The sequence below is a fragment of the Garra rufa genome, chromosome 14, assembly GCF_049309525.1.
Source record: "Garra rufa chromosome 14, GarRuf1.0, whole genome shotgun sequence".
Classification (NCBI taxonomy): domain Eukaryota; kingdom Metazoa; phylum Chordata; class Actinopteri; order Cypriniformes; family Cyprinidae; genus Garra; species Garra rufa.
This window is the reverse complement of record NC_133374.1, coordinates 41,009,804-41,035,800: the sequence shown is the minus strand read 5'-3', so window position 1 is coordinate 41,035,800 and position 25,997 is coordinate 41,009,804. Positions and strand designations below refer to the sequence as shown.

Genomic DNA, 25,997 nt, shown 5'->3' with positions numbered 1-25,997 from the left:
TGAATATTATTGTGCCACTTTGGGGTGTTTTGGAGGAGCGAGTCAGATAACATTTTCCTACACCAGTATCATGTAGTGACCTGACCCCTGATCTGCAAGAGGAGAATGGCTCAAAATGCCTTTGGCTACTGTGCAGGACTTGTATTTGTCATTCCAAAGAAATGCTCTATTGGCCACAAATGGAGGCCCAACACCATACTAACTGTGGTCTAAAACCAGGTGTTTCAGTTTTCATTGTCCAACCCCTGTAGCTATACATATATAGTTCAATTAGGTAATTTGTTCAAAAGTTCATAATAAAACAAATATTGCACAGCCGTAGTATAAAAGGATGTCTTGCTCTGCTTATTCAAATTAGTTTTTTAGACCTGAAAAGACATGTTGATGATTCTCTCTTCATTAATCTCTACCTGTGTTCCTTGTGTCCACACTCACTTGGCGAATAAAGCTCATTTTGATTCTGATTCGAATATAACTAGCATACATGTTTCACTTTTTGTGGGAAGAAAGCACCCCTACAACAACTTCTGAAAGTGAAAGTGTACACACTGTTAAGTGTAAGACAATTCAAGGTACTAAAAGTGAGATTTCTGTAAGAACATATTCTCCAAAAAAGAGAATTTTTTCATAAACAGCAACAGCTTTTTCAAAACACCTTTTTAAAGTCGTCATTTCGTAAGTGCATTTCTGGATACAGCTAACATCCCTCTCCCTCTGATGGTCACAATCACTGCTTTTGTTCTTGGGGCTGGGTTCATGCTAAAACAGCTTTTGTGGGTGGGCACCTTTGTCATTCCCTGTCTGCAGAACACAGAACACTTTGTGCACAAAGGATCAGGGTATCACAGTGATAGTGTCTCCTCCAGGTAAACTCTTGTGTGAATTTGATTTCTTGTTCAGTGTTGCTCAGGAGGAGGATAAGCTGTCACTCATTACATCGGAGGCTGAGTTTATGTCTTCCGATGCTGAAGACTCACCTGGGCCTCCACCATCATGCCTGATTGCACAAATCTTGTCTGAGACTGAGGTGGTGTGCTCACAGCTGCAGTCAGCCCCAGTGCCTTTCTTCTTGGAGGCGTATGAGGAGCTTATTAAGTTGTGGAATGAACCTTTTACTGCCGGAACATGCTTTGCGGGTTCTTCCTCCCTTACTACCCTTCGATGGTAGGGCAGGTGGATCAGACAAATGTGGTGTAATTGTGCCTGCAAAATGCTGTTTGCAGGAGGAACCGTTGAAGACTCTTGTGCAAAACATATAAGTTCATGTCATCCATGAGAGCAAGAGCTTGCAGCACTGCTGGACACACAGGCTTCACCATGCATGCCATGGCCCTCCTGCCAAAGAAGCAATTTCTCGATGCCCCCCTCTGTCAAGGGGACCTGTTCAGCGAAACCATAGATGACCCTCTGCAGAACCCCCTGCTGGCAAATGCCTGCCAGTATAGTGGTAAAAACCCTGGATGGGCTTCAAAGCATTCCAGAGGTTCACCTGTCCATTCTTTTAACACCATTATTAAGTTTGCGGATGACACAACTGTTGTTGGACTCCTCTCAGATGGAGATGAATCCACATACGAGAAGAGATCCACAGACTGGCAGCTTGGTGCTCAACAAACAGCTCGGTTCTAAACACCTCTAAGACCAAAGAGCTGATACTGGACTTCAGGAAAAAGCAAGACTCAGTCCCTGCTAGGGTACAGATTGAATTGATCAATTCTGATCCTGCTTATTAATTCCGAATCTTATCGATTCCAAATTCCGATTTAAAAAAAAAAAAAAAAGTCCATTAAAAAGTTTTAAGCCAAGCGTTTAGATGTCAAACATATATAGACAAAAGACAAAAATCTGAAAATCTGCAAAAAAGCAGAATCGGAATGCACGTGTATTATTGAATGCCCAGTTATTGTAAATTTGGAACCGGTTCTAAAATGGAACCAGTTCTCGATAGCCAACCCTAGTCCCTGCCCTACTTTACATCAATGGAGAATGTGTGGAGAGAGTGGAAACCTGTTAATATCTAAGTGTCCTCATATCGATCATCTTCTTCTGGGCAGCCAACACCACTGCTATATAGTTAAAAGAGCATGTCAGAGACTCCACTTTCTGAAGGTGCTTAGAATAAATAATATGGACAGGAGACTGCTCATTCGCATTTACTATGCAACAGTCGAGTCTGTTCTGACCTACTGTGTACAAGTGGGGTATTCAGGCTGTTCTGCTGCTGACAAAAAGAGACTGCATGGAGTGGTGAGAATGGCAGAAAAAATCATTGGCTGCCAGTTGGCACCTTCAGAGGATGTTGCATCTACACACAATGGTAGCAGGACACAAAACATCACCAGAGAATTTTTGTTTGAATTGTTGCCATCTGGCAGACATTACAGATCAGCCAAAACTCACACCAGCAGATTTAGAGACATTTTTAGCTATAAACATTGTGAACAGTTATCTACACTAAGTGTATACATGCTGCTTTGCCATTTTTTTGCATACCAAGATCTCACTTGTTCTTGTCTTTTATTTGATCAGTCATTGCACACTGACCATAGAGGTGCTTTTAAGAATTGCATTGTTTGCTCTGCTTGCAATGGCTGTCACAATGCTGGCGGTGAGGAGACAGAAGGAAACTTGCAGGAGTCAGGAGTAACGATGAATTGGTAAATTTATTTAAACAATAAACAGAAAACTGGAAGGATGACAACACTACATAGCATTAAGATCGGACAAGGGGAGTGAGGAACAAAAGACTATAAATATACTGTAAAAGGGGAGTGGCAACATAACAGGATAACAAGGGTTACAAATATGGGCAAGACTAAACCAACTTACACTGAACAAAAGGGGGAGACAAAGGAACAAACCAAATAACTGGAAACACGGAGAAACACACTAGGAAAAACAGAACACAATCCTGACAATGGCAATAAAGCTATTCATTCAGGTATTCATTCATTCATTCATTCATTCATTCTTTGGACAATCACTCCTTGGGGAATTTCCCTCAGGAAGGACTGCCTTTCTTAAGGGCAGGACACAATTTGGCATCCACACCCAGACCTCTGGAGCTCCACGTCTGTCTCTTGGACAGGATGCAGAAGACCTGAGTGGAATATCACCTGAGGTCACCTGAATATCACTTAAGCCTTTTTGAAGTGGCTGTATGCTTTGAAATATGGGAGAGGTGGTTATCCCCCACCATCCTAAAAGTGTACATGGCTGGTGTACATAGCGGCACATTATGACACAGCAGGCAATAAGTCCTTAAAAAGCACAACATGGTCAGTAGGTTCCTCAGAGGTGCAAGAAGGTTAAAACTCTGTGATCTGAGGGGAAGTTATGTCATGCTCTGACATTTGTGCTTTTTCAGTTTCTTATAAAAATGTTAATTTTGAATAAAAAATGTGATGTTCACATAGAATATCAGGCCAGTATAGTTGTACAGCTTTCTGAAATTTAATTTGAATTTATCAAGCGGGAACTAGTGATGGGAAGTTCGGATCATTTTACCGACTCAGCAAAATGAACGAATCTTTTTTCGAGTCATTTCGTTCATTTTACCAAAATATAATTAAAAAGCTACGTTTTACTTCCATAACACATGTAATGCTCATACACGTTTATATAACGTTGATCACACTACAAACAAGACAAAACTATAAGCTATTAGAAACAAAAGATTTATGCATTGTTTACCTGGGTCTTCATGATTAGCTCCCTCACTTCTATCTGTCCGGGTTCGAGTCGTTCGTTCATTACGTGACAAACCCATATAAGCTTAACTAACGCAGTCTGAGCCGGTAAGATAATTGATTAGTTCATCTCTCGAGGCTTCGGGTCCGAGTCGTTCGTTCATCACGTGACAGCCCCATACGCTTAACCTATGCTGCTGGAGCCAGAAACAGAATTGATTAGTTCATCTATCGAGTCTTCGGGTCCGAGTCGTTCGTTCATCACGTGACAGCCTCATAAGCTTAACCTATGCTGCTGGAGCCAGAAACAGAATTGATTAGTTCATCTCTCGAGTCTTTGGGTTTGAGTCCTTCGTTCATAGTTGCGCAATTGCGCATGCGCGACTGAACGAATCGCTCCCCGAGAAGACTCGTTATTCTCGAGTCACATAAAGATTCGTTCAAAATGAACGAATCGTTCAAGAACGACCCATCACTAGTGGGAACCAGCAAACTTAACTTTAATAACTAAATAAACATAAACAACAAAATTAAAGTAAACGGCAGCCGCCTCACACAGAATCCAACGTGTATTTGTGTTTGCGCTCTCTTTTTGCAGTATTAAACATTGTAGCCAATTACAGACATGTCTGTTTCTGAAACACAATGGCCAATTAATGGCTTTTCAGTTATTCAGAATCCACTTACCAAATTGTTGTTCAGTCCTGAGCTCTGGAAACCTTGGATCCTCACATTATAATCAAGTGTGGACGCAGTTTAAATAGGAGATTCATTGTGCTATGTAACGAGATTCGTGGATTATAGCATTTTTTGAGATTGGAGATGTTTTTGTAGACATGCAAGTGGTAAATTAAAATAAAGTATATAAAAATGTATATATATTTTTTGAATAATAACAAAAAAACATATACTGTATATACAGTGGGTACAGAAAGTATTCAGACCCCCTTAAATGTTTCACTCTTTGTTATATTGCAGCCATTTGCTGAAATCATTTTAGTTCATTTTTTCTTTATTAATGTACACAGCACCCCATATTGACAGAAAAACACAGAATTGTTGACATTTTTGCAGATTTATTAAAAAAGAAAAACTGAAATCTCACATGGTCCTAAGTATTCAGACCCTTTGCTGTGACACTCATATATTTAACTCAGGTGATGTCCATTTCTTCTGATCATCCTTGAGATGGTTCTACACCTTCATTTGAGTCCAGCTGTGTTTGATTATACTGATTGGACTTGATTAGGAAAGCCACACACCTGTCTATATAAGACCTTACAGCTCACAGTGCATGTCAGAGCAAATGAGAATCATGAGGTCAAAGGAACTGTCTGAAGAGCTCAGAGACAGAATTGTGGCAAGGCACAGATCTGGCCAAGGTTACAAAAAATTTCTACTGCACTTAAGGTTCCTAAGAGCACAATGGCCTCCATAATCCTTAAATGGAAGACGTCTGGGATGACCAGAACCCTTCCTAGAGCTGTCCGTCTGGCCAAACTGAGCTATCGGGGGAGAAGAGCCTTGGTGAGAGAGGTAAAGAAGAACCCAAAGATCACTGTGGCTGAGCTCCAGAGATGCAGTCGGGAGATGGGAGAAAGTTGTAGAAAGTCAACCATCACTGCAGCCCTCCACCAGTCGGCGCTTCATGGCAGAGTGGCCCGACGGAAGCCTCTCCTCAGTGCAAGACACATGAAAGCCCACATGGAGTTTGCTAAAAAACACCTGAAGGACTCCAAGATGGTGAGAAATAAGATTCTCTTGTCTGATGAGACCAAGATAGAACTTTTTGGCCTTAATTCTAAACGGTATGTGTGGAGAAAACCAGGCACTGCTCATCACCTGTCCGATACAGTCCCAACAGTGAAGCATGGTGGTGGCAGCATCATGCTGTGGGTTTTTTTTTTTTTCAGCTGGAGGGACAGGACGACTGGTTGCAATCGAGGGAAAGATGAATGCGGCCAAGTACAGGGATATCCTGGACGAAAACCTTTTCCAGAGTGCTCAGGACCTCAGACTGGGCCGGAGGTTTACATACTACTTTGAGTATGTTTAGGTTTATAATGGGTCTGATTCTTACCTTATTGATGAACAGCAATTGTATCTTGCAAGTGAAGCTACAAATTCCTCCATCAGCTTCATCTGCCCTCGCAAAATGCTCACATACGTGCTAATAAAAATTACTGCGCTGCGTAAGTGATAAATCTATCAGTTTTCTTCCTGTTTTCTTCAAAATAAGAAGTTGCAATAAGAAGTTTAGAAAAACATCCATATTCAAAACTTAATAAATCTGGAGTGACTATCTGGTGGATATTGTAGTAGGACATAGGCGAATGTGGTGATCAATGCTAAAGTGCAGTGGGGAGAGCAAAACAAATTACCTGTCATGTAATAAAAGTACAAAATGAAGATTTGTAAAAAATAAAAATAATAATAATAATAATAATAAAAATAAAATGGTGGATTTCGATATGAACCAAGACTAGACTTGATTTTCTTTGCTTTAAACAAAACTCTTAAAAATAAAGGTGCTTTAAAAGGTTCTTCACAGCAATGCCGTAGAAGAACCATTTTTGGTTCCACAAAGAACCATTCAGTCAAAGGTTCTTTAAAGAAACCATTTCTTTCTGATGTTTTTTACAATCTGAAGAACCTTTTGTGAAACAGAACAGTTCTACAGATGTTAAAGGTTCTTCATGGGACCATTTAGACAAAAAAGGTTCTTCTATGTCATCATGAAGCAGTTTTATTTTAAAGAGTGTATTCTCACCAGTGCTCCAGTGAAATGCCACTCTCTCGTGAACACCTACAATAGTTAGTAAGTATTTTAGCTATAGATTACTGTTTATTAAGTTTTAAATATGGATATTTTTTTTACAAAACACATTGATTTTCTTTAGATGACTTTAATTAACCCCATGGAGGCGTGTGGAGCACTTTATATGATACATGGATGCACTTTATTGGACTTTAATAGCCTTTCACTGGTTATAAAGCTTGGAGGAGCCAGGCCATTTTTCAGTCTAACTCTGATTGTATTCATCTGAAAAAAAAGAAAGTCATACATGCCTAGGAGGACTTGAGGGTGAGTAAATAATGGGGAGTTTTTGTTTTTGGTTGGACTATCCCTTTACATCTCTGATTTATTTTTTGGGAGAAACAGTCCCTTTAAATACATTTGAGCTGGTACACACACTGTTTTAATTCTAGATTTTGAATTAATCATATTAGTTTATTGTGTTTCATCATTAAAATGTGAGGTCAAACAGTGTTTTCTTTTTCTGTTCTCTTGCAGGGAGGAGCCTGTGCTATTCAGATGGTGGTTCAGGCTCATATTATTAAATATTTGCTCTTCACCCGGCCAGTAAACTCAGAGTGCACAATGCAAAGGTGATTTTTTTTTTCTCTCTCTGTTTCATCAGAACATTTATGGTTTGGGTAGAAGTGGGGTTAAAAAATGTTGCTAATTATATAATCTAATGTAACATTAATAATAATAATAATGTGCATATATTGCATTTGAAATCACTTGCGTCAGTCACGAGATTTAAGAGATTATTGAGGTTTTGACCAAATGTCTTAACTGAAGTAAGAATTTTGTGGTGATGCACAGTCCACTGTATCACAGCTCCAACAGACTCTTTCTATCTTTCGATCTCAGTATGGTGATGGTAGGGGAGATGGACCAGAGGAAGGCACTGGCAGCTGCACTAACTGACATCTTGTGGACAGCTGGTGAGGAGCAGACAGCTACTGTCTGCTTGGTCACGTCAGAACGCTGTTTCACCCCCCACATGGACTACAAACTGGACAATTTCACAGAGAGGGTACATCCATTTATGAAAACTAGTTAACACAGCTAAAAAAAATTTTTAATTGTTTAATCTCTTGCTTTTTTTATTCTACAGTTGCAGCTTTTTACCTTTAAAAAGAAAGAAGATGTTGTATCATTTATATGCGAGCACATCCAATGTGTGGGTACATTTTAACACACAAATTATTTATTATTATTATTAGGAATCTATGTCCATTATATGTCTTAAGTCCATGATAATGCATCTTAAATGCACTTTCTTTTACTTGCCCAGATCTTTGTAAGAGTAAAACATTGACTGTATAAAACTATTAACTTTGACCTGAATGTGTGTAGTTTAAGGAAGAAGGAAGCCATGGAATTATACTTTTTCTGTATAGCCTTATCTTCTCCAGGACCATTGACAGGTATGTCTACAGGTTTTCTACAGGCTCTTTATACCTTTTTATTCATTTAATAATTCTGAATTCTCTGTGTGTGTGTATAATGATGTATTATTTCTGAGGGATCATGACTGTTCTGATTCAGTATTAATTTACTAATTTTGCTTTGCCATCACAGGAATAAATTACATGTTTAAATTAGGGCCGGGACTCGATTAAAAAATTTAATCTAATTAATTAGAGGCTTTGTAATTAATTAATCGAAATTAATCGCATTTTAATCGCATGTAAATATTTGACCTGAGAACAGTGAGAATTAAGAATTTTACATGGATTTTTAGTATACCATTGAATAATGACTGAATACATAAGCTTAAGCAACAAAATATTGCTTATTTTTGTTCAACCAAGTCCACCAGACCAGTACAATATTGCCATTAAGTGTAGCAAGAGGCACGTTCTTTAACGAGTCTTTCATGCCGAGAACTCTGCTCTTGTGTTTGCTTAATTATGCATTTAAACGTTAATGACCAAACCTATCATTATAAAAGTTGCTGCACATGGAATATAATGCGGATAACATTTAAAAAATAGTTTTTATCAGGTTACACACTGATTATTTATCACTCAAACCCCTTTCTCTACCTGTCCGTTGGTCGCGTATATCCTCCATGTTTGTAGTTTTTTAACACTTTTTATGCGTGTTTGTAGTTCTAATCGAATCAGTGTGTTGCGGGCAATATTAGCAGTTAAAAGTGTGCATTGATCGTTAAGTAGTAGACCATCCGGGAATCTTTGGAATACTTTTTAAACATACTACGATTTGGGACATACAATACTATTTAGGACGGACGTCTTTGGCTTGTCTGAACGCTAGTTTGTGCTCCAGTATAATCGGTCCGCCTAATCTCATCCAGTGAGAAACGTTCCGCGGTGCAAAACTTAGTGCGATTAAAATGCGTTAAAAAATTTAACGCGTTATTTTTGTGTAATTAATTAATCTAAATTAACGCGTTAAAGTCCCGGCCCTAGTTTAAATATATTAAAATAGAAGAGTTAATTTTAAATTTTTACAAAATGTCACAGTATTACTGTTTCTACTGTATTTGTCATCAGAAAAATGCAAACAAACATTAAAAATGTCACAAACTTTTGGACAGTAGTATATTAAGAAAAATATTTTTAAGAATTATTAATATTTTACTGCACTTATATCTCCAGTGCCAATATTTTAGTCAGCTTTAGTTTGTAAATACAATCAATTGATAAAAGAATATGGATATGCCATATGCAAAATACTAGAGAGTTTTAGTATTTTAAATGAATGAATGAATAAATGAATAAAGCATAGTCTCTAAATTTTTAGGATACGGGCAGACTTCGATTGTACCACCACTCACCTTTTGCATTTGAGCTTGGGGAACTTTGTTTGTCGACAGGTAAGGACATTTTTTTGTGAGTTTTTGAGGGTGTGAAGAGAAACCAAGATGTACATGTGACTGGTTAGTATTTTAACTGCTTCATACTGTCTCTGTGTCCATTAGGCTTTATTAAACCTGCTGCTGACTGGCCGTGCAACCCCTCATGTGTTCAACGGTACTTCACTGAATGATGAGCAAGATATAGCACTCGCCCAGCCTCTCCACGGGGTTCTGACACGTAGTCATGTGGGATATCTGCTCTGGAACAGAGAACAAGTCAACCATGCACAGCTTCCTCTGGTATGGCACCTATCCTATGTGTTTTCTGGGGGTTTGGCACTTTTCCATGTAAAGATAAGTTATATTGGCCAAGGAAGTATTTAGTGAAATGGTATTTCTTCTCAGTCAGAACAACTGGAATTTTGTCCCAATTGTCCTTGACACTTGATCTTATTTCACTTTGTCTGTAAGCTTCACAGTAGCTTACCTGCAGGTAACCTGTGAATAAACACTGTAAAAATGAAAGATATTTGAGCCACCAGTTGTGATTCCTCAGATTTGCCACTCTGATCAAACCCTTTGGAGAGTCTCTAGGCACTTTTTGATTTTTTTCCTGAGGAACCTGTTTTACATAAAGGAGCCCTTGGAGTTGAAGTTCCTACACAATAGGTCAATATGCAATCTTAAAGGATTAGTTCACTTCCAAAACAAAAATGTACAGATAATGTACTCAATCCCTTGTCATCCTAGATTTTCATGTCTTTCTTTCTTCGGTCGTAAAGAAATTATGTTTTTGAGGAAAACATTTCAAGATTTCTCTATATAATGGATATGTATGGTAACTTAGAGTTTGAACTTCCAAAATGCAATTTAAACGCAGCTTCAAAGGGCTCTAAATGATCCCAGCTGAGGAAGAAGGGTCTTATTCAGTGAAACGATTGGTTATTTACAAAACAAATTGACAATTTATATACTTTTTAACCTCAAATGTTCGTCAGCAATGTTAGGATGATTTTGAAGTTGGGGAGGAAAACGAGAAATTGAGTTTACGACATACCCTAACTGAATTGACCCCATAATAATGATTATGACACATGGTCATAAGTGATGTTTTCTGTCATATAGTTGTTTGTACAACATTACTGTGCTTCACATGATCTGTTTTAAGCTAACACAGTACACAGATTCAGGTTTCTTTTTATATGGCTTTGCTTACACACTGAAACTGTATCTACTCCCACAGGACTTTTAGCTTCTTAGTTTCTGTGTTACTGCATTGTAGTCTGTTAGATTTTGAATGCATCCATATTGAGTTGATCCCTTTTTTTCCTAAGGTGGGCAGCATGCTAAAAACCCCCAAGCTGCCTATCTGGGTGTGCAACATCAATGGCACCTACAGTGTTTTGTTCAGCCCAAATCGTTCACTGCTCTCTGATTGGAAGATGGAGCATCTTTTCCAGCTTTACTTCTACAATGGCCAACCAACTCAGCTCAACACTACAATGCTCACCATAGGTACAGTCTTACTCATTGATGCCACCTGCCTGTGTGAACCAGAAATTTAAAACGTATGTATTGTATTGCTCTTTTGTATTTCAGATACACACTCCCATCACTGGGAGGCTGAAAAGAATGACATTCAAGGAGACCCAGAAAAAAAGTTTCCATCTGTAGAGATGACCATTAGGACCAAGTGGGAGGGAGCTGTTATTGACTGGAATGGGACAGTGCCTTTTTTCTGAAGAGGTTTAAAGCAGTGTCACCAAATTTGTATCATAACTCTCCTGGTCTGCAATGCAGAATGTTTTATGGACTGACATGGGTTTTGATTTGGTTTTAATTTTGACTTTCATTTTGGTTTGTAAATCTTAATTACACGATTACCCTTGACCATCTTAGCATCTGAGAATTTAACAAAAGTGAAAACTGAAATATGTAAAACATGACAAAGAAGTCTTTTGGCTCTTACATTAGATTCAAATCTGGTTTACAAGTCACACAGATGTTTAACTCTATTTTGGTGCCTACATGATTTAGTCTCCACACTGTTTTTGTCCTTCGATTTGGATCCGATATGGGTACAAGTATCAAGTCTCAAGTCTTAATCGCTCAAGTCTTGAGTCGTGATGGAAAAGCCTGATGTCTCAAGTTACAGGGTTTAATCAATTTAAGTCAAGAGCTTTATTCAAAGCCTTGCCGTGTTTGATTCCGATCTGGTATAAATCATGTATGTAGTATTTTATGTGTATATTTTAATTTAATTACTGCTTTATGCCAGTATTGTAATTAAAGAAAGGCAATACTTTATAATAAGGTTCAGTACGTTATTTTTTTTTTGTTGTTGTTTACAGCATTTATTAGTATGTCAACATAGACAGATGATGTAAAGTGTTACTTAAATAACTTTATCTATTTAAAAAAATATTTTTGATTGTTCATAGATTGGACACATGACATTTGGTTTGTTTGTGAGAATGGGAAAACAAATCTATATTTTTATAGTTAAGAATTTACAATCATCTTGTGAATTCAGTGAGTAATGGACTACAGGGTGATTTAAGAATCTCCAATATTAAGAGCTTTACAAGTAGCATTGTATTATAGTTGTTTAAGAATCTAACAGGTGTTCAGTGTGGAAATGATCGATTACTGCGGATGTGTTAGATTTTCTGAATTTGGTAAAAACAACAGAGGACCTAAGATGGAGCCTTGTGGCACTTCACTTCCATTTTACCTGGAATATAAGAAACAGATTGTCAAAATGTGCTGTAAAGGTTCTTCTTTGATGTAGTTTATTATCAAAGGCTAAATTGACATAATAGGATATACACTTTTATGACAGAATTATAGCGAGTTATAGAAAAGAAATAGAAAAAATATCATTTTATATACTGAGATAGAGGTGTATAAATACAATATTACCAATAAGAACTTATAAACTTAACATGTCTTTCTTAAGAAGGTCGGCCTTATCAGTTAACAATAGCTTTTACATTCTGAGCATATGTGTTTTCCCTTTACAGATTTTCTCTTTTGGATGTGTAATAAAACAATACATAAATGGCTCTTTTTCAATACCCGTTGATATGTAATTTGAAAAAATGGATAAACAGATCTGTACTTTTATGCTATGCAACAGTATATCAGTATTACAATATTAAAGATGTATAACCTTGAACTCTAAAACCCAGAGCAAACAAAGTATTTATCATGAATTGCTTCCTAAGTGCCAATGTCATGCTCAGTGGCTCTATCGTGGCAGTCAAATCACAGTTTCTTTTACATTAATCTCTGTGCTAATGGATTAGAAACAAAAGATCTAACAGAAGTCTCACAGCATTTGAATGATAACTGATATGGATTTGGGGTAAAACACTGAAGACATGAACATGAACTTTACAACATGTTAGTAGATGATATGAAGAAACAACCCAACAGTATAGTAGAACATATAATACATTTGTTTTCCCCACTAATAGAAGGGTAATAAAATATTTTAACAGAACTTTGACGTCAGACTCCTAATACGTTTTTGTCAGTTCAAACACAATTTTCATGCTTTGAGTCAGCTTTACGAATGTCCACCCAGAATTTCCTCCAGGTTGATGTCTTTCATCCAGTCATCATTGCCTGAACCTGATTTCAGCAGGGAGTCGATGAAATCCGAGTCTGTGTTTATTCCTGGTACCGTGTTATCGCCCTCCGGTAAGAAGTCAAAGGTTAATCGACCTGGCCGGTTGTTTTGATAAGTAGCTGGGCTTTGGCTCAGCTCTCCAAATGTGGTCGGACAACCCTGCTGTTCGGAGGACGATTGGGTCAGGCAAGTCACCCCGGGTAGTGGGGGTATCCTAGGCTGATTGGCTCTGGGAGCAGAGCTTCTGATTGCAGGGTTTATGGGTAGCAGACTAGAATTAGGCGCCACCTGGTTAGGTGGGCAAATAGACCTCGAAGGGAAATGAATTTCACTTTGGGGCATCACTGTATTGGGGAGCCTTTTGACATCTAGTCCTGTTGGAGCTCCACTCTGTTTGGCGCTGTTTACCCAGTTCAAAGCAGTGTCCATCCTGCTGGTGTTGGTGCTCATGTCACCCAGTCTCTGCCCCAGCAGGGAATCTTGACTGATGCCCGTTCTCACATGCTGAGTGCTCGATTGAAAAGTGCCACTCTGGTTGTTCGTCCCATGGAATTGAGGCTTGTTTTGCTGAAGCCCTATTCGGATCAGGCTGCTGGGTTGCTGTCGAAGCTGGTTTGCGCAAACTTGAGCACCAGTGGGTCCTGAATTAGGGTCTTTTCCAATTGGAAACCTCCTCTCTCCTGAGGTGGGCACCATCTTGGTACCCTGTCCATTGGGCAGGTGGCATGACAAGGGTTGGATGTCACTTTGGTCTGACCCATTGCCTGTTGCATATGCATAAAAAAGATCTGTGATAACATACTGAAAATGACTAATATCAAGATTTGATGTGGTTGCTTACCCTTACCAAAAAGAAGTATCCTTCAAGTTTATTTGATTAAGTATACTTAAGTAAAGTTCAAGTATATTTTTAAGTATACTTTATGTAGTAAGTATACAAATATCAGTGTACTAGTATATATACACTAGTCAGTGTACTAGTATAATATACTTTTAATTAAATAAATCATTTTTTATGCATCCTTAGTACACTTTGAAGTGTAGTCTCAGTAAACTACTAGTTTAGTTTAGTTTTATACTGCAAGTACACTCGTAAGTTTTCTACTATGTCCCTATTTAGGTATTAATTTGTATATATTTTGTTATATGAATATTCAAACATACAATATATATATATATATATATATATATATATATATATAAACCTCTTCGTGGGTCGAGATTTTATTCCATAACGTTACACAGTTGTACATATCTATAGTTTTGATGCTGTTTTATGTCTGACGATTGTGTTAGATTACATGTGGAATCTATTGTTTCGGTTTCTTCTTCACTTGTGTTTTGGAAATTCTGTACAGAAGATGTGTAATAGCGCCCCTAGCTTATAACAATGAAAACACAGATTTCCAGAGCACAAGTAGAGCTCAAATATATTTAGACGTTTTCTAAGTATAAGTCAAGTATACATAAATGTCATTTTAAGTACATTTCTGAGAAGTATATAAAACACATTTCTGAAAAGTATTTTTAGTTTAAAAGAAGTATACTAATAGCACACTTAAATAAACTACTTTTTTTTTAAGGGTAATCCAAACCTGAGTTCATACCACATCATGGTAGCTTTTTTTGCTGCATAGTTTGCTATTTAATCAGGCTGGTGAACAGCCTGATTAAATGCTGAGCAAGCAATCTCATTGGCTGCAGAATCAGCAGAGGTCAATCAGCATGTGTAGTTAATGCGACTTCTAAAAGATTGCATGTGAAGATACTATCAGTCTGTGCCATCTAGAGTTTCATGACTGAACTAGATATTTCATTCCCATATTATATGACACTGAAAATACAATCCACACCTGAGTATAAGCTTGGCTGTTGAGCTCCAACTCCATTGCGTGGGTGTTTGTAGTCTGGTGGAGGTCGTGTTAGATGACGGCTGAACTGATCCTGTGTGCTCAGTTTCTCCTGAAACATTTACAGCAAAAGCACATCATTTAGTAGTTTAGGAATAAAAGTTTCACAGATTACAACTGACCAGATTGCGAGTGGTCAATCACAGGGGCGCCGTTATACTTTTTTGAAAGAAATGTATACTTTAATTCAGCAAGGATGCATTAAATTGATCAAAGGTGACACTAAAGAATATTTTTTATGTTAGAACATACTGATATTTCAAATAAATGCAGCTTTGAAACTTTATATTCCTCAAAGAATCCTGAAAAGTTATATCATCATTTCCACAAAAGGGTTTGTGGAGAGTCAAATTATTTTCTCAATACTGGGCATTTTTCATAAATATTAGGCTGGACAATTTGTCACCTGTTTTATATGTTGTTATATAAATTATAATTCATTATTATTTATTACACAAAATATCCAAAATAATGGTTTGATACTATTGTACCTTACATTTCCCTGTTTCTGTCACCCAATGCTAAAACAAAATAATTTCAATAGAGTTTTGTGGCCATAACAAAAAAAATATTCAGATACTAGATATAACTTTAGGGTTTTTTTACTAGTTGGCGCAGGACAATATTGTGCTAAGTGAGGATAGCACAATAAAGTAAACTGTGATATATTATACCCAAAAAGTCTTCATACAGTGGACTACCAGTAAAATTGATTAAAAAAATCTGACTACCAAGATGAATTCGTTCTAACAGTTTAACTCTTGAATTCTTGTCATATTTAATGACCATTTTCTAAACTATAGTGAATAACTGATAATGTGAGAAATGTTAAAGGTGTCTGAATAAATTTTGGTTTGACTGTATATGTGCATATACAGTTATTATTTGTGACCCTGGACCACAAAACCAGTCATAAGGTTAAATTTTACAAAACTGAGATGTATACATCATATGAAAGCTCAATAAATAAGCTTACTATTGATATATGATTTGTTAGGATAGGACAATATTTGGCCGAGATCTATTTGAATATCTGGAATCTGAGGATGCAAAAAAATCTAAATACTTGGAAAATCACCTTTAAAGTTGTCCAAATTAAGTTCTTAGCAATGCATTTTACTAATCAAAAATTACATTTTGATATATTTATAGTAGGAATTTTACAAAAAAATCTTCATGGAACATGATCTTTACTTAATTTCAAAATGATTTTTGGCATAAAAGAAAAATCAATAATTTTGACCCATACCATATATTTTTGGCTATTGCTACAAATATACCCCAGCGACTTAAGACTGGTTTTGTGGTCCAGGGTCACATTTGTATTTTTGAAAAATACACTTAGCCTGATTAAAAAAGCGTGACACGTAAGTAGATAAAATTCATTCACCTCTTAGAAATCATTTATAAAAACATAGTTATTTAGGCATTAAAGGGATAGTTCACCAAAAAATGGTACAGTTTTTTGCACAGACCGATCGTTTTGTGTCTTAAGACCTCAATGTATCATCACTAGCCGCAGGGTTTAATTTGGTTTTCTCTGTGTATGTTTTTTTACTCTTAAAGATTTGGTAACCATTGACTGCCATTATATGACTGACAGACTGCAACGGTTTGAGTTAAATATCTTCATTTCTGAAGAAACAAAGTCACCTACATCTTGGATGCCCTGGGGGTAAGCAGATAAACATCACATCTTCATTTTTGGGTAAACTATCCCTTTAAAAACAACAACAACAAAAAAACAAAACAGCAACACTCACTGCATCAGAGATGTTGAGCTGTGGTTGACCCAGTGGTCTTTGAAGGTTCTGGTCCTGGCCTGGGTTCTTCTGCTGAGAACTGAGAACTGGAGGCCTTTGCTGTTGAGCCTGGCCTGTTATATCTACAGGACGCCCATTCGCTGGTAAACGAGGTCCTGGCGAAATTCCCTACAAATAGAAAGCATGTTATTATTATAAATGTCACTAGTCACTGCATTACGTCCTACTGTGATTGAATGATTAGTCCACTAGAGGGCAAGCTTTGTTTACAGTGAATCTGATGTTACACAGTCCCTGTTCACATGTGACTTCCTGTGTGTGGTGATAGGGATTTTCCATAGCCTTTCCCACACTGTTCTATCACTTAGAGAAAACACATCCACGGCTATATCCATAACGGGGACATAATGGTACCTAAGGGAGATCAAATTAGTCTGAAATTCTCAAAACATCCTGTCTTTTTTAATATGCTTGCAGTGACACATGCACTGCAAATAAATGCTTGCTCTTATAATTTTTACAGCGTTTTCAACACACTTGCAGCTTTGTGTTAATTCACTTCCATTTTACATGAATTCATTAGAAACTTCAATGAGGCTCTCAGGATTTGCTGCTCTAGAGTTTTTTTTTTTTTTTTTTTTGCATACAGTAGCGTGGGTTTACTGTATGACTGATAGCCGTACTCAAGCCCTGCTGCACTCTTATGAGACTGATCCTATGGGGCGCAACCCAATTGCTGCCAGCAAAGGACAGATTTATTCAGCCACAGGGCAGAGGCACGCAATAACAGATCATCTCATAGGCCTATTTATCCCCTTTTTGCGCTTTCCTGAAATGCACTCTTATTCAGGCTGTGATATTTCATGTTAGTTGCTCTTTCAAAGCACTGATTGCATGGTTGCTATTTTAGCCACAAAGAACTTAACTTGGATGACAGCAGAGTGCAATTATCATCAATTATGAAAGGAGACATAGTTATCGGTTTCAAGGTAGACATGTACTAACGATTTGTGTTAAATCAAAGTAATACTGTTTCTATCTGCTTTATAACAGGGCCTGAATTGAATTAAAGATTGTTCACACAATTTGAAATGTTTGCGAAAGTTCTGCCATCACAACACAGCAATTCTTACACACACACAACATGGGTGGCCATGCACCACAATATGAAAAAAAAAAATGCAACTAATACCTTTGCAGAAAGCACATTGATAGTAAAGAGATAGTATAGCATAGAGGTGGTAAAGATGCACTGCCAAAAGCTCAAACATAAAATAACATTTTAAAAGTTTCAATTTACTATAACATTACAGTTTGTGAAAATTAATATATGCAAATAGATAATGTGAAATATTTTTCAATACAGTAATATTTATTATATATTTTCATATTCATTTTGCTTAATTTTTATGAAGTCATAATTGTATAAAGTCATAAGAATACTGTTTTGCTTTGTTGTTGTTTTTTTTTCTGTTTTTTTTTTTTTTCTTTTTTGCAGTCGTTGCTATTTGCTACACAGTGTAATTTTTGGGGAATTAAAACCAGTTATTATTTAACTAGGTTGGCTTGAGAAATGATGTGCTATATTTTATTATTCTTATTCTTAGACTAAATTGTTGAACGCTACTCCTAGAGATTTCAAGCTAGAACCACCAAACTCAGCCCGGCTCTTCAGACTGATCCGACTAATAGTTTTCATAAAATTGAAGATTAAAAATCATACAAAATATCCCACAGACTTACATTGACGGAATGTTCAAATGAGCCAACATATTCAAACTCCAACTGTCAAAAATCTATTTAAACTCTTCCCTTCTATGTACTATTTCTAATTAATTTAAACTTCCATTGTAATATTTCTAATCTATATAACTATTTAGCCAAGCCTAGCAACTAGAATCATGCTAGTAACTTGCTAATCATGCTAGCAACAAGCTAGTAGCTTGATAATCATGCTAGAAACATGTCATCAACTTACTAATCATGATAGAAACATGTTAGAAATGTGCTAGCAACTTGCTAATAATGCTAGAAACATGCTAGCAACTTGCTAATCATGTTAAAAGCTTGCTAATGACATGCTAGTAACTTGCTAATCATGTTAGAAACATTCTAATAACATGCTAATAACTTGCTAATCATGTTAGAAACATGTTAGCAAATTGCTACTGACATGTTAATAATGCAAGTTTGTTAGAAACATGCTAGCAACTTGCTATTAACATGCTAGTAACTTGCTATTCATGTTAACTACCATAGATATATATATATAGATACCGCATTGGACCGCTCCAAGCACGTAGATGCGTCCGCCATATTGGAACGGTCCACTTGACGTCATTCACCATACTGTAGGTTCGCAGACCAACGGCTGTGCAGGACTGTGGCATTTCGAATATTCAGTGATTGCTATGAGATCTATGGGTGAATGACGTCAAGTAGACCGCAGTGAAATGGCGGATGGCTTACGTATAACGGCCCATAGAAACAGTCGCTAATGAGGCATCTACGTATATATATCTATGGTTAACTACATTCTAATCATGCTAGCAACATGCTAATCATCTAATCTATTTATATAAATTTCAAAACTTTAAGCTTTTACAGCTGCTTTAAACTTTCAAGCTACGCTTTCTCAAGCCAACCTAAACTTTGTCTTGACAAACTTTATTATCTCGTTAATAACTTTATTCAACACTATTCAAACTCCAACTGTCAAAATTTAAATGTAAACTCCTAGAATAGAAACATGCTAGTAACTTGTCAGTCATGCAAATGGCATGTAAATAACATACTAATAATGGTAGAAACATGTTAGCAACTTGCTAATCATGCTAGAAACATGCTAGCAACATGCTAATCCTCTAATCTACTTATATAAAGTTCAAAACTTTAAGCTTTTACAGCTGCTTTAAACTTTCAAGCTAGGCTTTCTCAAGCCAACCTAAAGTTTGTCTTGACAAACTTTTTATATCTCGTTATTAACTTATAATTGTTTATGGAACATATAACAATAAAAAAAAAAACATACAGAATTTTATTATCCTTATTTTTTAATTTATAGATAATAACATACAATTTCAATGATATTTTGACCACTCAACTAGGAAATGTGCCCGGTTTCCAGTGCTTTTTCAAAGTTCAGTGATATCTATAAAAATGAGTAGTTACTTAACAACAAGCAACTAAAAAAAAACATCTATTTCATTCCATTTGTAATATGCTATGGAAGACAGAAAACATAATTGCTTTCTTGATATAATAATTAGTCTATTTTGGTTTATTATTATTATTGGATCAGACTGCCAATGTCTGCCTGAGCGGTTCATTTGGAACAGCTGATATCCTCTAAGCCTTCTTTGATTTGTGAAGAGGTGTTATCCAGAGTTCACGGAAATTTCTTGTAACCTTAAAGCAATAGTTCACCCAAAAATTAAGAGTCTGTCAAATTTACTCACCATCATGACTTTCTGTAATTGAATTCCTGTAGCGTGGCACTAGTAATGCCAAGATCATGGGTTTGATTCCCAGGGAATACCTGAACTAATAAAATGTATACCTTAAATGCAAAGTATATTGCTTTAGATAAAATGTAACTAGTGTAAATGTAAATTCCAAACCTGTATATTTTTTGTTCCATGGAAGTCAAAACATGATTTTTAGTTCAAATCCAAAAATTAGAAACAACAAATAACACAGAAATATCACAGCAGTTCAAAAGAGGTGTGCACAATTTTCTTTGCAAGCCATAAGGTACCTTTGTATGAAGCACAGACTGAAAATTCAATAATTTTAGCTGAAAATCCCCTATAGATATCAAATCTCATTTATGCTCATGTATTCAAATACATAATATGAAACAGAATATTGAGCATGATTCCTATGAATTACATTTATGGTTCTTTTTTGCTATTAAATGGAAACCACAGTCAATTCTCAAAGTGTGGAAAAGAGCAGCTTGGACATTTCACCACATACATCTCCTTTCATGTTCTATGGAAGAAAGTCATAAGGACTGGAATGATATAAGGCTGGGTAAATTTTCTAAAAGTTTCTGTGGTTGAGTCAGATGAGGCCTACGTCAGAGGACATTTTTCTGTTGGTGCATAACGTGAAAACCATTTCTCTTCCAAGCCGTTCTGGTAGGAATACAAGGCTATTACACAGTGTAATAAATTATAATGAACGTCTAAGAAAAAGACCTTTGCACTGAACCAAAAGTTAAAAGCAATAATTCTGTGTCGAATAGCTTTAGTAGAGTGAAGTACTTCTAAACAAGCCTGAACTTGAGAAACGTCTCAAGCGCCCTGATCTCGCATGAGCTTAAAAACTTGCAAAACAGCAGAGGCTTCTATCCTCAGCAAACTCTGTTTGAGAACATGTCAGCCCGAATGGCCAAACACACACTGTGTATACAGTGTCAATCACAGTGTTGACACGAAACATTTCCCAGGGCAGAAAGGATTTGACTGAAACCCCACTGCGTTACGCGAGGCTATTAATTTGAGAACAGATGTCTTTAGGAGAGAAACTCCCTCTTAAGCCCCACTCGAGAGGTTCAGAAAGGAAAACACTCAAAGAACTGCTCTGTCATGGGAGGAATTCCACAGTCGAACCAAAGAAGAACCAGTACGAGAGTATGTAGCACAAAAACCGTATCTCTAGAAGAGTTCTAGATGCCTCATTCCCTGATGGATCACCTCTGGGACGTCTGATAATTAATGAGAGGGCGAGCGAGCTCTGTCCGGTTCACTGATAAGCTCTTTTCAACATGCAAAGATGAATCTCTTCCTGAGACAATTACTATTAAAATCAGGGAAAAAAGGAACATGATAAATAGAAAACACTTTTGAAGGTGGCTACAAATGTGGCATTACAAATGGCTGAAAAGGTGTCGTCATGCAGTTGCTAAGGTGCACTCAAAAAAAAATGGTTTTGTGCCATTGTTGGTCTTATTTAAATATTTTATTTTAAAACAACATATACATATATTATATATATATATATATATATATATATATATATATATATATATATATATTAGGGGTGGGCATAGATTAATTTTTTTAATCTAGATTAATCTAGATTAAATCTTGGAATTAATCTAGATTAATCTAGATTAAAATGGCTAATTTGAATTCTGCTGAAGGCATTCAGAATATGTGTGCTACCCAAATAATGACTTAAAGTCTTTGAGAATGGATCATAAAGCTCATAAAGCTGTTCTATGATAATTTGTTGATGAAAATAAATTATGTTCAATTAGATGTACTTGTGTTTACTAACTAACTAACACTGAAATTATTTTTTCTCCCTATTAGATTGTGTTTTTTTTTAACGTCAACACCTACCCAGCCCATTAGATGTTACACCGTACTTTTATTTTGACAGGTTGCCGTGAAGTTTCTGTGTCATACAGTATGATATGATGCTAGTTTTCTCAAATGAAACGGTAAAAGTGACACTCACAGCAGTTTAGGAGATTGAGTTTATCCGTTCATGTGAGATGAAAATGCCAAAAATTACCGGGAGCGTCACGTGTGTTTCAGTATGCGTGTAGTAAAAGCTCGTCTCCGCAATGCATACATACAGCTAGGCAAACGGAACATATCGGATTCATATTAAAACGGTCTTTTTGCATTTCAGTTTTCACATACACTAGTCCATATCGCGATTTGAATTAAGTGACAGACCAACATTTGATTTATGAATCCAAAAAACGACGAATTTACGTGGCATTTCGCTATAGTAGATTCGGTTTTATGAATGGAGGACGACGCGATCCCGTCTGTGTTTTGGCGGAGGAGACTTAAATGCGCGACCATATTCTATAGTCTTCGGTATACATCCGCGTTAAACTATCAAGGTGAAAGTCATCATAGCTTGCGTAGTTTAGACCCAGCTCCCAACCCAAATTTGAGAATAGATTAACGGCGATATTTTTTTTATCGCGCGATAAGTGTTTCACGTTAACGCAGCACGTTAACGCCGATAACGGCCCACCACTAATATATATATATATATATATATATATATATATATACACATATATATACATTGTTGTCCGCCAAAACACTGTTGTATTGTGCTTAAATAACTTAAGCTGTTTAATTATCCACTTTACTTAATTATGAATTGTTAAAGTAACGCAAAGGGTTTAATTTCACCATTCAAAAACGGGATGTGACAATTTCTAAAGTATTTGATGAAGACACGTCATGATTGAACATTATTACAGACACCTGATGTTAATAAGCAGAATCACCAAAAGAGGAAAAAAAAAATTAAGCAACCATTATAGTGGTCAATGTTTGCATTAGTTGGGCTCTTGACCCTTAAATCTTCAATGTTAGGTTTTGTTTGGCTGCTTTTACTGAGTTATAACAGCTAGACAAGCCAAGAACAAAAGTCATCAAGTAGCATTGACTGTACTTAAAATAGCTATCATCATATAGTGACTTAAGTACTTGACTTAGATTTTTCTTACAGATTTCAATAGAAATGTGAACAAAAAATCTGTCAGTTTTGGCTTTATAAGACAGATGAAGAAAGAAAAAAAAAGCTTTTTTTCTTTTAGACACACAGACATGAAGAATCAGTGTGAGAATCACAACAACGGTGACCACCAAAAAACCATGTTGTAGCCAATCAGAACTCATCCATGTCTCCCATCATGCATTGCGACATGAATAAATTATGAGCTGTTTGGCCTATTATTTAGTAAACCAAAACAAGCTGACTAAACTTAATGGTTTTAAGTTAAAGGACATTGATTACATTGATTTGGTTGGACATTACTATTTCACATTGATTTTCCTAATTCAATTGTGTTGTCTTAACAGAATAATTTTGAATAGATTGAAAAAAATCCTTATATGTTAATGAAAAACAATTTGGTTGTTTGGAACCACTGTCCATAATTGAATTGAATTAGTTTAAAGAATCATTTTTTTTGAGTATGCTCTGTTTTATTATTATTTTTTATTTTATTTTTTACAATAAGTAAATATTGTAGGTCAGATTGCTTATAAAAATTGTGCATTGGACTATTGGTATCTAATAGGGATGCAACATATTTATCGGACAGATAAATTATCGACCGATATGGGTAAAAATGATGTCATTTTTATTGCTCCGATAAATAAATGAAATCCGATCCGATAAAGTACTCTTGCTGGTAAATCAATCAATCAGTCTGGTTTATCTGAGATTCATCTGCTTTCCGAGTGCAAGTGACTGCAGCTGTAAACTGCAGTGACTCTCGGACTTTTAATACGTCATCATCTGTGTCGTCATCATCGTCTTCGCCGGTCTGGAAGTTTTTCTCGGTGGCAGAGGAGGACAACGCTATTGCTATTTGTAACACATGTTTAGCAAGGTTTCCGAGAGGAGGTAAAAAGCCGTCAAGTTTTAACACAACAAATCTTATATCTCACTTCAGAGGTCGTCATTGCGGTGAATCTGTTTTAGGGGCCGTTCACATGTCGCGCCTAAAAACGCATGGAAAACGCTGAAGCGCCGCCTTCTCTTTCTTTCCAAACCGCTCTGTAGCTTGCTCCGCTCTTGTCACATGACCTGCGTTGGGCTTGCGACATTCTGAAAAGTTGAGATGTTTTTATTTCAATTCTGATGTTTTATTCCCCGCCTTGTGCGATTTGGTTGCAGCACACATTCATAATATGATCAATAAGAATGGACTACACGTAAGCTTTAACGGACATTTGGACATCTGACGTTAGTCCATGATGCACTTTTCATTTTTTCCAGGTTGACAATGTCAAAGCATTTTATTTATTTAGAATTGTGGTGCCTTACACAAAAAATAAAAACATTTTTGAAGAGTCAGGGCTGATGTTTGCTATGATTGTTAGACCCAGATATATAATATACATTTCATTAGTTTATTTTAGGTTTTGTATACTCCTGGGTGCACAAAATTATCATATAAAAATATGAACGTATTGGGTATCGGTATCGGCCACAAGAAGGACTTAATTATCGGTAAAAAAATTTCATATCGTGCATCCCTAGTATCTAAATATAATATAATCCTTATGTACAGTGACTAAGAATAAGCATGATAAAAAAGGAAAATATTTTAAAACCTTTAAAACCTAAAACATTTTAACATACTGTTCCTAGAAATGTTCTCTCTGTATGCATGTTAGTATCAGTGTTATTATTATAGTCAGTTGAAACTTGAACTAAAACCATAGACATTTTTGTTGTCACTTAAAATAATATAAACATTGAGGTATGAAAAAAACGGCATTTTATTGAATAAAAACACAAGAAAAGTACTAACTGTGCCAAAATTAAAAATTAAAATATATACAAATTCAAAATATAATTTTTAAACTATAATATTTTTTTCTGATACTAAAATAACACTGGATTAATAGTTATATATATTTTTTAAAGTTTACATTTAATTATAATTATATTTTGATAAATATTATTAATTATTATTATTAGTAATACTTGAATCTATTTTTTTTCGGAATTTGCACCATTTTACAATCTAACTTTGCTTTTTCTTAATAAAAGGTCAAATTATTTTAAATTTTAAGATGAGCCTTACTCCTATGATTTACCTTTTTTCATGTTGGTCGCACCACATGACCTTTGATGTAGATGTTTGAGTATCATATTCGATGCATCAGGTTTTATGGCTCATATTGCAAGATATAACAGAATATGGGGCTGATACTCGAGAAGGTTTAAAAGAAAGCTAAATGTTACTCAGTGGCCTAAACTGAGCATAATTATGCAATCTGGTGCAAATGTTGATATTTCTATTCAAAAAATAAGATTATGATAGCTTATAATGTAAACCAATGAGATCTTTATAACATTATAACAGACTACTGATATCTAATGTGACCCTGGACCACAAAACCAGTCACAAGGGACAATACTACATAAAGTTCTCATTAATGATGATTTCTTCTTCACTATGATATCAGACAGTCATACCACCCTGACATGCTCTCAAGTCAATGGATGTATGAACTGCTTTTGTACTTAGTTTTTAAATGTACTGATAGGCCAAAAAACAGCATCACATTATTAACCCGCAAAGCATTAGTGGTGGCTCATACAGAAAAAATGCCACGCATTTGAATAACGCAAAGCCTCATCACATTCCACACATGCTATCATGGTTAAAGTTTGGGTCATATTGTTGTAAAATGCTCTGGTGGTGACGAAAGTACAGAGCACTTCTGTTCAGGTCTGTTCATTGCATCTGAAACCCCTCCACTAGGCGATACCGTGAGAAATTCAGACCATTCTCATAAGTTGTGACCACAAAGCCAGATTGTGTTCACATTTGAGTGAAATCGGCTGCTTCAGTCAAACCCTTTGTTATGTGGGGGAGCTAA

The 25,997-nt window shown here is 36.2% G+C and overlaps 2 protein-coding genes across 2 annotated transcripts in view; one reads left to right on the top strand and one right to left on the bottom strand.

The window, feature by feature from the left end:
- mindy4b (MINDY family member 4B) overlaps positions 1-11,049 on the top strand; it is a 24,093-nt gene extending 13,044 nt beyond the window's left edge. The window contains exons 6-13 of the mRNA XM_073817414.1: positions 6,985-7,079; positions 7,351-7,516; positions 7,598-7,663; positions 7,840-7,910; positions 9,253-9,325; positions 9,431-9,607; positions 10,642-10,822; positions 10,907-11,049. Of these exons, the coding sequence (XP_073673515.1) occupies positions 6,985-7,079; positions 7,351-7,516; positions 7,598-7,663; positions 7,840-7,910; positions 9,253-9,325; positions 9,431-9,607; positions 10,642-10,822; positions 10,907-11,049 (972 nt within the window). The remainder of the gene's footprint in view (positions 1-6,984; positions 7,080-7,350; positions 7,517-7,597; positions 7,664-7,839; positions 7,911-9,252; positions 9,326-9,430; positions 9,608-10,641; positions 10,823-10,906) is intronic.
- A 1,025-nt stretch (positions 11,050-12,074) lies between these two features.
- The window catches only part of maml2 (mastermind like transcriptional coactivator 2), a 100,414-nt gene continuing 86,491 nt past the window's right edge, over positions 12,075-25,997 (bottom strand). Inside the window, exons 4-6 of the mRNA XM_073817731.1 lie at positions 16,615-16,782; positions 14,795-14,903; positions 12,075-13,705 (exon numbers count right to left, since the gene is read on the bottom strand). Of these exons, the coding sequence (XP_073673832.1) occupies positions 12,879-13,705; positions 14,795-14,903; positions 16,615-16,782 (1,104 nt within the window). The 3' untranslated portion in view covers positions 12,075-12,878. The remainder of the gene's footprint in view (positions 13,706-14,794; positions 14,904-16,614; positions 16,783-25,997) is intronic.